The 14072-nt window shown below is 52.1% G+C and overlaps 1 protein-coding gene across 6 annotated transcripts in view; it reads right to left on the reverse strand.

Moving 5' to 3' along the window:
* ARHGAP22 (Rho GTPase activating protein 22) overlaps positions 1-14072 on the reverse strand; it is a 166074-nt gene that overhangs the window by 54516 nt on the left and 97486 nt on the right. Inside the window, exon 1 of one of the 6 annotated variants that reach the window (XM_032312004.1) lies at positions 6997-7867. The exons of the other annotated variants lie outside the window; for them this stretch is intronic. Within the exon in view, the coding sequence (XP_032167895.1) occupies positions 6997-7048 (52 nt within the window). The 5' untranslated portion in view covers positions 7049-7867. Of the gene's footprint in view, positions 1-6996; positions 7868-14072 lie in introns of those variants that run through there. 6 annotated transcript variants of the gene reach the window in all.

The following is a 14072-nucleotide window of genomic DNA, read 5'->3' on the forward strand; positions in this document are numbered from 1 at the left end:
TAGCCATGAAAAGTAATGAGGTAGTGACTCACGCCACAACAGGGATGAACCTTGAAAACACTATGCTAGGTTAAGCCATTCACAAACAGCCAATATATTGTATAAAAGTAATTTAGCGGTTGCCTGTGGCCGCAGGAAAAGCAGGGAGGGTTGTCTTGGGAATGGGAAGTGACTACTAATGGATATAGGGTTCCTTTTTGGGGTAGTGAAAATGTTCTAAAATTGGATTATGGTGATGACTGCGTAACTGAGTATACTAAATTCTACTGAGTTGTGCCGTCGAAAAAGATGAATTTGATATGTGAAACATATCTCATTAAAGCTGTTCTAAAGAGTGCACTGATGGGACATTTTGGGGGAAGAGCTCAGAAGCTGTAATTCAGGCAAGGGCGGGCACCAGCGACCTAGCTGCGTTGGAGCAGGTCGATAAGGAAGACTGTTTCAGGGATTCGCATCATTGGGATGCCCTGGGTTTGGGACCCAGCATTCCTGAAGTAGAGCCACCTTACAGGGGCAAGGGCCCACAGGCTAATGAGACCAGAAAACACAGGACCAGGCATTTTCTTCCCTTCTCCCTTCAGGAGTTAGGACTCGAGCTCTCAGGGAGCTTTCTGCCCTGATGGCTAAGGTCAGGGCCTTCGGGCTCCCCCAGGACTGGCTCCTCGCTGGGGCCAGCACCGTCAACCATGGGTTTGTGTTGGTTAAACAGACCTGCTCGTGAACTTCATCCAAGGGGTAACAAATCCCTATCCCCCGCCCTGAGCGAGATGACCACTAGCGGAGGCCCTTTCTGCACGGATAGGAAGAGGCACTTGGCCTTCTTAATGCCTCACTGTTAGAAACGCAGAGCAGCTCTGAGTTTCCTCAGGGGACAGTGTGCGGTTTAAGCGGACACAACCTTAGGGTTCATCTAGTCTTGCCGATTTCTCTCTTTAGAGAAAAAGAAACTGAGGTCGCCAGTGGTAACCCAGCTAAAAGGGGTGGAACTAGAACTACTAACAGGTCTCTTGGAGGTTAGCATGTCTGTCCCCATTCATAGGTGGGGATGTAGAGGTCAGGGGTGGCCTGGGGTCTCCCAGACAGAAAATGAAACCAAATCCTCTGTCTAAGGCTGGTTCCCTTTTTGAAAAGCCCACAGGTCTGCTGCCCAGGACACTTGAATGGGGAAGAGGTAACAAAGAGGGACACTCACAAACAGAGGGGGACCCACGCAGACTTTGAGCTACAGACCAAAGGCCTTAGGGCTCTGGGCCATGAGCTCAGCCCCTGCAACAGGAGGCTCTAACCTTCTGACATGTCATTCTGGCCTCCTGTCTGTCTCGTCAAATCTCTACCGTCTTCAAGGTCGGGTCAGACATCAGTGCTCGCACAGAGCCCGATTCTGCCAGCCTTCTGAGAAGCAAGCAAAAGACAGAGCCTGCCTCACCCTCAGGGAACGTCCAGCTCATTGGAGAGAGGACAGATTCTATATATGGATGCACGTATATTTACGTACTGTGACACGTTTTCAAGTTCAAGTGTAGGATAGCAAGTGAGCAAATAAGAGGTATCAGGCTCTCAGGAAAGAAAGGCACTTAGGCCCAGCCAAATGTTAGGGTGTCCAGGTCAAGAGCAGGGTCAAGGTCAGTGCCGGCAGGGAAGAGGTGCTCCACTCAGAGGTGGAGAGAATATGCGAGCCAAGACTGTGAAAGCTGGCGGGGTGTGAGTGCAGCCTGGGGAACAGGGAGGCGGCCGACCGCACTGTGGCTGTGAATGGCGAGGAGAGCTGTGTGAACGCTCCTGGAATCCCAGAGTGTCTGTGAGGAGGGACCGATGAGATCCCGAGGCAACCTGAGCAGGCACTGCCTGCTGCTGGGGCATGTGCTGCAGCGGGGACCGTTGCTGGAACATGTGCTGCAGCGGGGACCATTCACCTGGGGAGACCCATTGGGAGGCCACTGTCGTAGCCAGGGTAGTGTGCGTGCAGGTGGCTGGGACCTGGGTGCTGGCCTGTGACGGAGACAAGCGGAGGGACTCAGGTGTATTTTGGAAACAGCACTGGCAGGAGTTGGTGATGGCAAATCAGAGGGACAAAAAAATCTTGAGTTTAGGTTTAGCCTGAATAGCTTTGGCCACTGTCCAGTCCAGGAGAACCCAGCAGCAGTGGCACGCAGGTCTGGTGCTCTGAGCTCCTGCCTGGGCTGGAAAAATGGTGACTCTGAAGGGTTTGCCAGCAAGAGGGCGGAGTATGTGGGGACAGAAGTGAATGGAGGAGTGTCTACAAGGGAGCTCGGGGACATCAGGAGCCCCTGAGCGACCCCAAAGGCTCGGCCCTGGGACACCTCCGCAGGACTGCACAGTCCTTCCCTATTCTCTCTGCTCCTCCTCTTACAGGACTCAGCTCAGGCACCCACTGCCCTGGGCATTCTCTGAACCTCCAGGCTGCGTGGGACGACTGCCTGCCCAGGCACCGGGGTTGGCTGTTCTCCCTGCATTTCTTCTCAGCCTGCTGTGTCCCTGTCTGTCATCTGGGTCTCTAGCCTGCCAGGCTCTGAGCACCCCAGGGGCAGAGCTGCACCCTCCCCAACTCTTATCCTGGAGCTGGGCACAAGGCCAGGCAACGAAGTGGGTGCCCAACAGACAACTGCTACATGGACGGACAGAACCCTGGATGGCAGATGTCTGCAAGCAACCTTGCAAGGGTTTATGAGAAATGGCACCTTCTCTAGAAGGCGGGCTCAAGCGGTTGAATAGGAGTTTACCCAAAAGAACCAGTTCTACCACCTCCGCCCACTGACAGCTTTGGGTCTCCCCAGGACAGAGCACACCTCTGCCTGCACGTCCTGCAGGGTGTGCAGCCTGGCACACCGGCCTCTGCACCCAGGCTACCGGGTGCCCAACAAGCCCTCTGTGCATTAGGAAAGAGGCACAGATGCCATGCCCTGTGCCTCACTCTAGCACAGCAGAGTGATACATGGAACGGGTGCCTCTGGGGTCCCCGGGGAGTCCGACAACATGAACAGGCAAAGGTGATCATGACTGTCTCCTCCAGCTTGACTCCATGCACTGAGCACAGATGCTCAGCAGAGCACAGCTCCAGATCACAGAGGCGACACAATGGCCAGCTAAGGGCAACAGACCCAAACCAGCCAGGCACTGGAAAGTGTGGGCCGGGGCTCAGAGGCAGCTCCAGGTACTGTGAGCCAGGAAACCAAGAGAAGGGGCCAGTGAGTGCATAGCACTCCAGTGGAGTGCTGAATTTTCAGGCTAGAGATGGACACTGCAGGAGTGGGGGGCAAAGAGAGCACAATTACAAGGGTACTGGGTGAGATTTCCAGGGGAGACTTATAGACAGAGCTCAGAAGATGAAACAATTCTCAGCTGAACTTGGTGCATTAAAGGGGGCGGGGCCAAGAGGAGATAGAAGGGCTAGGCAGGGGCCAGAAGGAGGGCAGAGGCTGGGGACAGAGCAGGCTCCCAGGTACTCAGAGCACCAGGACTGTTCACTGGGTCCAGCATGCTGGGGGTGGGGGGGTATGCAGGGAGGAGAAGGGGGAGGCAGGGAGGCTGACAGCTCCTGGGGCACTGGTGTTGGATAGGAAAGGAGACAAGGGCGGGACTTGTAATGCCCACAGGGGTGAGAAGCTGGCTTTTTAAAAAAATGTTCTGATGAGTGACTTGGGGCAGGTTTCTGTGCTGACAAGGAGCCAATAGAAGGGAAGATGAGGGTGTTGGGGAGACAGGGGACATGGCAGGGGATAAATCCTGGAAAAGAGAGGAGGGCTTCCAGTGCTGAGACCAGCTAGAAGGGTGAATTTGGGAATGAAGGTGTAGCAGGGGACCAGCGGATCTTAAAGGTCTTAGGGGCCCATGGGTCTGCTCACATCTCCCCACCCCAGCCTTGGACAAAAGCTACTTCAAGGCTGCATTCCTGGACCACTTCTTCTTCTGAGTCTCAGCCTTGGACGACACGGCAAAGAAGAAGAAAATGAAACTTGCCACTACGCAGACCCACCATAGACCTCTACAAGGCAGAAATCCCTGGAGACACTGCCTAGAAACAATGAAATCAAAGTGTTCTCAGAGTTCAGATCAAGTCCGTCTGCCCTCTGCTTTGAGGAGGGGTAATCCTCCTCCACACATCAGATCCTGCAGGCTGACCTTTCGGTTTCTGCCGGAGCACCCAGGGTCCAGGACTGCCCTATTCGCCATGATCTGTCTTGTGTGTGATAGTAAGTGTGATTAGGATCACTGTGTATCATGGCCGGAAAGCATTTGCAGCAATCCCTCCCCGGGTCCATGCTGCCCAGCCACAGCTCCTCAACTAGCGGGCAAGCAGGTGTCTCCCGGAGGGCCTGCCAGGCTTTGGATACAAAGGCACGATGACAAGATTGGCTGTGGTGACACTGGCACACAATGGATATCTGTGGCTCTCTTCCTGGGATTTAATATTTAAGCTTTTCTGCCATATCCAGAACACTTCCACACAGGGATAACATAGTCAGATATTCTGTTGTAGAAGTTTTGTTTCAGAAACTCCCAACAATGAAATCCATTCACGATACCTATTGTCTTGGGAAATTTTAGATTACACCGCTGATGAACGGACTCTCTTCCAATCTTTTCTTAAATGGAATACCTATGTATGTTTCTAGTCGGGAAAGTCAGAAATCTCCTTACCCAGGTAGTTGCAGCAGCTAAACACACAACACATCCCCTGGAAACACATCACTGTGACGACCACTGAGTCGGTTTACTGCCTGGAGAAACATTTCTCAAGCTGTGTCCAAAGATATGGGTTCTGAGGTGCTCCATGGAATGCGGGTTCCCAGGCTGAAAGTTTGGAGACTGTACTTACAAGCCGCTCAACTTGGAGATGCACAATGGTACCAATGTGTTAAAAGCACTGAGAAGCCTTGCATTGAAAAACCCTTCAAATTTTAATAATTCATGATTTTTAAGATTATTTGACTAAGAAACCACTCCTCCCCCTCCGGGTTTATGGCAGAACTCATTTTGCAAAGGTCCAAACTGTTCTGGCCTAGCCAGATGGGTGAAATTTATTAAATGATGCAACAACATTTAAACATTTGGAGATATATATATATATATATATATATATATATATATATGCCTTCCTTGAACCATAGAAAATCCTTCTTGCCTGGCAGTGGCTGGCTGGCTGCCCACTCTGGACAGGGCGGGCACATTCTAGTATCATAGTGTTCCCAACCCCATCTGGCTCCAGACTTGGCCAGCTTTGTTGATTTACATGGGCTGCAGGACCAATCCCGCCCTCTCAGACTGGGTCCCTGACCCCAGGCTGGTGTGGCTAGTTGGTGTGGGCTCAGGGGCAGCAAGCTGGGAAACATTCCTACTCCACACCGGCATCCTCACCTGGATGGGTACAGCCTGGGCATCCACAGCCTACAAAGACAAGGCTAGCAGGAGATGCCCCAGGCGCCTTCCAAGGCTGCTAACTAAGTATGTACCCTCCCTAAACAATGCTCTGAAAACCTGCCCTGGCTTCTGGGACCCAGGCTCCACCCCTTGCCCTGTTTACTGAGTAGGGTCAGGCCAAGGAGACCAAAGCAGCTTGTCCAGCCAGCCCCCAGAGAAATCCTCCCAGTGGTGCTCTTCCTCCAACCTGCCCTCAGCCAACATGCAGCAAAACCCTGGCCTCTGGGTCCTACTGCTCCCCTGGCTCCCGTAACAGTCTAGACTCACTAAGCCTCAGTCCCCTCCCAGCAAACAAGAAGCCCAGAGGGAAAAATTCCTTTTCTTTCTTTATAAAATCAAATTTGTAATCAATTCTGTTGCTTTGGGCAATGGGAACCATGCAACTAGTCCCATTTCCTATTTGGTTTTGGCTGGAGGAAGTGTCAACCACCGACATTAGCTTATGGTCAGATTAACTGGGCTCTTTTCTCTCTTTGCTCAATGAGTTCTGTTTAAATGTAGAATCCGGTTTCGCTTTTACAATGTGTTTATTACACACGTTATAAGCTACTTCCAACCCTTGGTGAAACAAACCTGTACATTTGTGGCATCATCGCCTGGACAAGAGTCCTTCAAGCCGCTTGACACAGTCACACCTTCCTCTGGGGATTCAGGACCTAAGGCCCATTCCGGAAGAGCCTACACTGTGACCTTAGGGTTTACATACAAGGCTTCCCAGCTCACGGGTCATGGCAGTCACTTGGGGGAAGTCCTTAAACACACAGCTTTGCAAGGCCTTCCCCAGGACCTATCCAGCAGGTCAGGGTGGCTGCGGATTTGCTTGTTTCATGGGGGGTGGGGGAAGGGTGTTAAATGAGTTATAGGATCAGGTGAGTTTGGGAATCTCTGCATAAAGCGAAGCACTAAGCTTCTGACAATCAACAGGGATCGGTTCAGTCAGTCAATGGTTAAAAGCCGGAAAGGTCACTGTCCGAAGGAGGCTGGACCTCATGCTGCCGCCCCTGGCTCCTTAGCCCATTCCGGCTTGGAGACCTCTCCAAGTCTGCCTCGTTCCACAAGCAGCTCCCTTCGCACGTCCTGCCGCGACTTTTGAAAGACTCAGGGTCCCTGGGTCCAAGTTTGTGACACAGACGAGCAAAGAGAATGGATGTCCCGCTCGCGGCGGTTAAGCCGCAAAGGACCTGTGGGCGGGGCCGGGCCCCGGGGGCTCCTCCGCCCCAGCCGTGGACTTGGCCGACCTAGAGGGCCGGCGCCCCGACTCCACTCGACTCTCCTTCAGCCCTGCGGCCCCGACCCCAGCCCCCAGCCGGTCTCCGCGCGGCGAGAGAGCACCTGGACGCACGCTCCGAAGTTCGGAGACGCTCGGGGAGTTGCAGCCACACCTGAAGCCCCTCCAAGGCTGAGGCAGGTGGCGGGCGTCCCTGGAGAAGTGGCGGACAAGTCCCCGAGGCGGGTCTGGCATCCCCCAGCAGGAGCTGTAGGGAGCCGGCGGCGCGCGTTCCGCTCCCGGGAGCTGAGATCCCCAGCCCGCGGCGCACGTGCGCGCCCCAGAGTTACCTTTGGGCGCCGGCAGGTGTCCCCTCCAGTCCTTGCAGCAGCACAGCCCCATGGCAGCCGCCCGCCCTCGCCGCTCTGCTCCGCTGCCCGTCGCGCCGCCTGCTGCCCGCCCCGCTCCCGGTCCGGGCGGCCAAGGTCCGGCCGGTGGGCTGTGCCCAGCCGGGCGCAGGGCTGCGCGCAGGGCCGCGGGGTCGGCGGCTCCCTGGCTCTCACGCTCCGTTCCGGCCCCGCGCCGCGGGCATCCCGGCCTCCGGGCAGACCCTGCTAATCAATAGGAGAACGCGCAGATTGCGCCGGACGCGCCGCCTGCCCGCTTTTATCTCTGCGCGCCGGGGCGGCCCCGCGCCGGCTCCCTGCCCTCTCGGGCGCCCTCCCCGCTGCCCGTTACTCTCCGGGGGAACCGGGCTGCACGCTCGCGAGAGGCCGCCAGGGGGCGCGGTGCGAGCCCCAGAGGTCCCCGGCTCCTACTCCGCGCGCCGGGAGCCAACCGAGGGGTCGGAGGCGGGGGATGGCGACACCCACCTGACTTCTGGGCGGCGCGGGCGGGAGAGAAGGGTGCCTCGCTGTGTGCTGTGCGAGGGCGGCGCCTCCCTCCCCCGGCGTCCTCTAAGCAGTCACCTCCTGGGTCACTGGGGGTGGGGGGTAGTCTCATTCTTCCAGCTCGCCTGAACTCTACAACTGCAGTAGCGGTAAGCGTGTTCGCCCAAGCGACCCCCAAACCTGGCTGCGCTACCTATGTACTAGGTGACTTCGTAAGTCACTTCCCTTCTGAGACTGTTTCTCCACCTGAAAAGTCAAGGAAATGACAGCGTTTCATATGTTGTTTAGCGCAAATTAAAGGTTTGATGGTACCCAGTCATTTAAACATTTGTACTGTTTTCCTGCCTATTAAACGGAGAGAATAATAGAACCGCTCCGGTGACTTTCTGAGGATTAAATGAGTTGCTGTAATAGATCTACTCAGAGATCTATAGCTATTTACTCTAAATATATAAAGAACACAGCCAGCGGGTCACTAAGTGCCTTGTGTGACCGGTCATTGTCAAGTGTTGGTGAGGATTTGGGGAAATGGGTACTTACGGTGCCATGACTTTGGAAGGTAACGCGTGAGCCGCTTATTTTAAACTAGAAATGCTAATATCCTGGGCTGGCCAGTTCCATTTCTCAGCGCCCACCCCACAGAAATGCTTGCCCACGTGCCCAAGGAAACCCGTACAGGGCCATTCATCCCAACCTTGTTTGTAATCGCAAAAAAATTGAAATCAATAAAATACATGGGCATTTTCATGAACTGAACTATGGTATCGAAGGAGCTGGAGCTGTTTGAGATCTATGGATTCACAGTGCTTACACGAACACACACCTACAAAATAGTACTAGAGCCGTCACTCTGTGCCCACGCTGCTCTTGGGGCCCCGGGCGTAGATAAACCACTTTGGAGACATTGAGTGACAAGGACAGATTGAAAGATGATGTCAAGAGACTTCAGCATGTTGATAGTGGCCTAATTTCTTAAAAGAAAGGCGTATTTACATAGTGTGTAATTAAATATCAGGTTCTTTCTCAGCCCATCAGGTCCTGGGGGTCTTGTTCCCTAAGGAGCTTGACCCTAAGGCACTGCGGTAAGCCTTAGATGGCCTTGGCTTGCCCTGGATTTGGGGATTTTCTTCCTTCCACCAACCCCCCATCCCTTCTTGGGAAAACAGAGGTGGTCCAGGAGAAGAGCAGAGGCTCCAGGAGAGCAGAAGAGTTACTTGGGATGGGGGGTGGGGAGGTTGGGGGTGGGAAGGGGAGGAAAGAAGGGCTTGGAACTGAGAAGAGGTTTTCCCAGGAGTTAAATCTTATTCAAAGGAGAGATTAACAAAGAGGCAGATTTCTGCCTCCCTCTCCTTAATCTCCAGAAAGAGGAGGATGAGGCTTTTTCTGGGCGAGAGAAGGGTTGTCCTGCACTGGCTCGGGGAAGAAAGATGTTTTCACTTCATGACATGTAGGCGGGGGTTACAGAGAGGGAGGAACTGAGAAAAAACGGAGACCTGACTTATGGTTGCTGCCAAGTCATTTTAAACAGTTTTAGCACCAGGCAAGATCACTTAGTCACAGCGAGCTTAATGAGGCCCCAGGAATTCCAAGCTAGAGCTCCCTGCATTCAGGGAGAGCATGTGTGGGGAGCGAGCCCCCGGGGTGATTGTCCAACAGCCAAGTCCTACATTTGGAAAGCAAGATTTAAAAGAAAACATCACAGCGGCCATTGTGGGCTGCTTGTTTATCTTTCTAAGAGGAAGTAGCAAAGCAGGATCATTTCAAATGAGCCTATTATAAAGGGTCAGCATCCCCATTGAACCGTTTAAATATATTTTGGATACTCGACTTTTCAAAATAGCTTTAAATATCAACTTCCAGGGCAGTTTAGGAGGTAGAAAGCAAGGCAAGAACTTCTAGTATTATTGCCTTTGGTTTCACACACTTTAATTCCTGATTATTCATAGTCTTTTTATAGTATCCTAGTTATGTGTCTATTCCTTAAAAGGGAAGAAAAAATAGCATTCACTATGTGCTTCCTACAGGTGCCAGGCAATTCACAAATGCTATTTCACAGTTTACCATAGGACAATTCTATGAGGTAGATGACATTAGATTCAACTTACGGAAGAAGAAACAGAAGTTCAGGGAGGTGAAGAAAAGCTTGTCCAAGACCCATGAAGTGGTAAGTGGTAGAGCCGAGATGGACGGTTGGATGGATGGATGGATGGATGGATGGATGGATGGATGGATAGATCAGTGGAGAGGTAGGTGGACGGATGGATAGATGGATAGCTGAATAGATGAATGGGTGGGTGGATGGATGAATGGATGGACAGATAGATGGATGGGTGGGTAGGTGGTGGACAGATGGGTGGATGGGTCGATGGCATTACCTCATAAGGCATAGAGTCAAGGGCTGCAACTGGAAAAGCACATACTGAGCATGGAATTTTCCTGAAAAACCAAACTCCTTGAATATAGCTCTGCCCCCTGAATTGATCATGACCCCAACCATCTGGAATTAAGCCAAAACATCAGGATCACTCAGTGCAGCAAGGCTCCAGAGGAGCTCAAGCTGCCCCACTCCAGAAGAGTAGTCGGGGTAAGGGGGGCTCTGAGATCTCTTTCTGAGCCAAGAGACCAACATTCTGCACTCTACAGAGAAGCAGAACCAGAATACGGGGGTGGATTTCCAGTGAGAGCAGCGGGCTCTGGGAGGAAGGTTGGATACCAGATTTGGCGGACAAAGGCTCTGGGGCTAGGACTACCCCCACCCAGGGCTCTGCCTTCTGCTGTTTTATTCCATTTCAAAGTGAGGATATGGGACTGTTTCTAGGAAGGCTGCTGCTGCTCGGATCCTGGCTTTATGCAGCCTTAGCTCCTGGTTCCCAAAATGCTCTAGGCCATTCAAGAATTTGCTTGGGAGACTCAGGAGCTGGCCCTTTTACCTCTCTGTAGGGGTAGAGGGGCATACTAAGGCATCCTCATGGTACCATCTCAAGGTGTCAGCCCAGCCTTAGGCAGCTTAGGGGCATGGTAGGACTGGGGTCATAGCATCTTAGTCACAGGTATAGCTTTGGGGGCTGAGATGATCATTCATTCATTCATTCATTCATTCATTTATCTATGTGCCAAACAATGAATGGACCCAACTGAACACCTGAGAAAGCCCAAGGCCTGAGCTCTGTGGATACCCTGAGAGCTCTGGGGAGGGAGGCGTGTACAGTGACCCAGTGCTGGAGGGGGGCAGGAAGGGCTCTACAGAGCTGAGGCTTTTGAGATGAGCATGGAGACCTGAGGAGGGACCAGCTCCTCAGAGAATGGCATAAGAATGGTCCTCTGCTGGGTGGTGCTGTGCTCTTGCTGAGGAGATAGGTTCCGGGGTGGGGAGGTACAGCAGGGCATCTAGGGTAGAGGAAAATGAGGCAGCCTATGATTCTGACTCATCTTCCTGACAAGAGACTGAAGGAAGGGGCGACTGGGAGCAGGGAGAAGCTAAGAAACAAAAGACATCCCCCTGAGCGTGGCGGGGCCTGGACATAGCAGGAGGAAGAGAGGGAGACCAGGTGGGATGTGTGTCAGCAGGGTGGCCCTGGTGAGTCACACCTCCCAGTCCTCCCACTTTGTGTGTGCCCATCCCCTCGAATCTGGGCTGCCCGATGACCTCCACTAACCAACAAGTGACAGCAGTGACTCTGGGCCAGTTCCGGGGGTGAATACTAAGAAGGCTTGGCAGATCCTGCTGCTGTCTTCCCCCTTGTGAGCAGGGGGACTGCCCTGAGCCCGCCACGGTCCAGGAAGCCCAACCTAGCAGCACAGAGAGACACAGGGAGAACCAAGGCCACAGCCAGCAACTTCTTCTTCCAGCCTCGTGAGCGAGGCCGCCCTCATGGGATCCTCCAGCTGACACAGGTAGAGGGAAGATGAGCTGGGCCGGCCGAGCCCTGCCCATACTGTAGAATAGCGAGCGAATAAGATGTTGTAAGTCACTAACTATGCAGTAACATCACTGGAACTGGGAGTATTACATAATACTCATTGCCCACATTGTCAGCTGGGCCGGTGTGCCAGGCCAAGAGCTTGGCACTCCATCCGAATTCAGAGCAGTTCTATGTGTTAGGGATCGTCATTATTTCCACTTTAAGGTGGAGGACCCCGAGGCGCAGAGACATAAAGTAATTTGCACTAGGTCACATAGCTAAGTAGTGTCTCAGCTCGGATTGGAACATGGCCTGTCTTCCTCTGGGGCCTGAGCTCTTAATGACTCTCTGGGACATATTCTGGAGGGAACAGGGATAATACTTGGTGTCAAATTCAGTGCCCCGTGGGTCTAAGGCATACCTGTAGGTGAGACATGGGATAGAAAAGACAACCCCTGTGCAGGGCTGGACCATGCCTGGAAGAAAAGCCATGGGAGGCTCATTGCTCTGTTAAATTTTCAGTGTCAGGGCCCCCTTCCTGGCAGCCTTGGCACCGGTAGAAGGGGCTTCTTGAAGACAAAGTCACTTTGTAGACTCTGTGTCACAGCCTCTCACTCATACTGGTGCTAGCGCCTCCTTTCCTGTCCACAGCATCCCTGTGATGGGGAGATGTCAGCATGCTCCTGTTACAGGAGAGCTGTGGACACCTGCTCGGGCTACATGAGCTCCCACAGCTACTCGGTGGGGGAGCTCACCTGCAGTCTGGGCAGAGCGACCATCATAGGTCACCTTCTTAATGACCAGACTCCTGCCTCCTGCTCCTGGGAGGTAAGTTTCTCCCTCTGGGATGCCTCCCCCCTTCTCTTCTCCCATCACAGTTCTGATCTGTGTTAGGATTTGAGCCAAAATCCAGGGTGCCCACACCACATGTACACCACCACGACACACAGATGTTCTAGAATTGAAAAGACTTAATGGTTTAGTACAACTTCCTCGCTTTTCATGGGAAATCCACGGCCCAAAGAGGCTAGATCCACCCCACATCAAGCATTTCCCAAGGGCCTGCTTTGTGCCAGGCCCTGAAAGGTAAGTCAGTGACAAGTGGGGGCCACCTCCACTTGGCTTCGGTTTTTGCTCTGAAACAAACAGACCTGCAGAAATGATAAGAAAAGGGAGGTTGCTCTCCTGGTACCTCAAAATATGTTCTGTGCACTTTTGCCACAGTGCACAGAAGCCAACTGGTTTAGATTTCAATCTCTGATTAAGTGTGTTCACTAGCACGCATCTTCCCATGTTATCTGTCATCAGCAGCATTGCCATAGCTATTCATCTTACACACTCATTGTTATGGTTTCTTTTTTCTTTTTTAAAGATTTTATTTATTTATTTATTTGACAGACAGATCACAAGTAGGCAGAGCAGCAGGCAGAGAGAGAGGAGGGGAAGCAGGCTCCCTGCTGAGCAGAGAGTCCCGATATGGGGCTTGATCCCAGGACCCTGGGATCATGACCTGAGCTGAAGGCAGAGGCTTTAACCCACTGAGCCACCCAGGTGCCCCCTTTTATTATTATTATTTTTTAATGAAGGATGTGACTCTGGGGAAGGTAGAGTCTATTTGAAGCAGGCCTACACTGCTTTGTGCTAGAAAAGGCTATGGATTCCATAAGGACTGGTCTGCTTTTTGTTTCCCTTAATGAGACTTAACTACCTTTCTCTTTTTCCCTTTGGCTGCCAGGAAGCTCAAGGAAAATTTAAAGTTTGACTTTAGCAAGTATGAAGGCCCTAAGGTAGGCCATCATATCCCTACTTTTGGGTCTTAATTTTGCTTTTCTATTTTTTTTTTTTTAAAGCAGACTCTATCCCCAACATGGGGTTCAAACTCATGACCCCAAGGTCAAGAGTTGCATACTCTACAGACTAAGCCAGCCAAAGTGCCCTGCTTTTCTACTTTTATTTGCATCATCCTTGGTCCTTAATTTTTTTTTTTTTAAATTATGACTACTGTGTTATCTTCCTTTTATTCTAAGTGTCCTCATTAGAAGCCATCTCATACGAGTATAAGGAAATAAGTGCCTGTAATATAGTCTACTTTAAACCAAGAGTCAGTAAACTTTTTCTAAAGGGTATATCATAAACATATTTAAACTTTGCAAGCATTTGGTCTCCATTACAGCTACCCAACTCTGCCTTTACAGCATGCAATCAGCCATTCATTTATGTACATAAATGGCTGTGTTTCAATAAAACTTTATTTGCAAAAGCAGGTGGTAAGCCATATTTGGCCTGTAGGTTTAAGTAGTTTGCAGCCCTCTGTTTTAAGAGAATTTTAGAGCATCGGGAAATTGTTTTCTAATAAATTGGGAAGTACTTGGCTTAGAAAAAAGTGAATTCCCTTCTCTAAGAGGTGGGAATTCTGTCCAAGATGGCTCGTTTCCACTTCTGGGTGACAGATTAGGGAAAAGGAGCTGCACAAGCTGTCCAGACAGTTGGCTCTTGAGAGGTGTGTGCAGTGCTGGGGAGAAGTCAGAGGGGGCTCTGAAGTCTGCCAGCAAGAGCCCATTTCCCTGCACATTTGCCATACCCACTCCTCAGGGCGGGAGTTGGGGGGCACTGGGGGTGGGTCCCCAGAGGTGC

This window comes from Mustela erminea, chromosome 14 (assembly GCF_009829155.1).
Source record: "Mustela erminea isolate mMusErm1 chromosome 14, mMusErm1.Pri, whole genome shotgun sequence".
Lineage (NCBI taxonomy): Eukaryota > Metazoa > Chordata > Mammalia > Carnivora > Mustelidae > Mustela > Mustela erminea.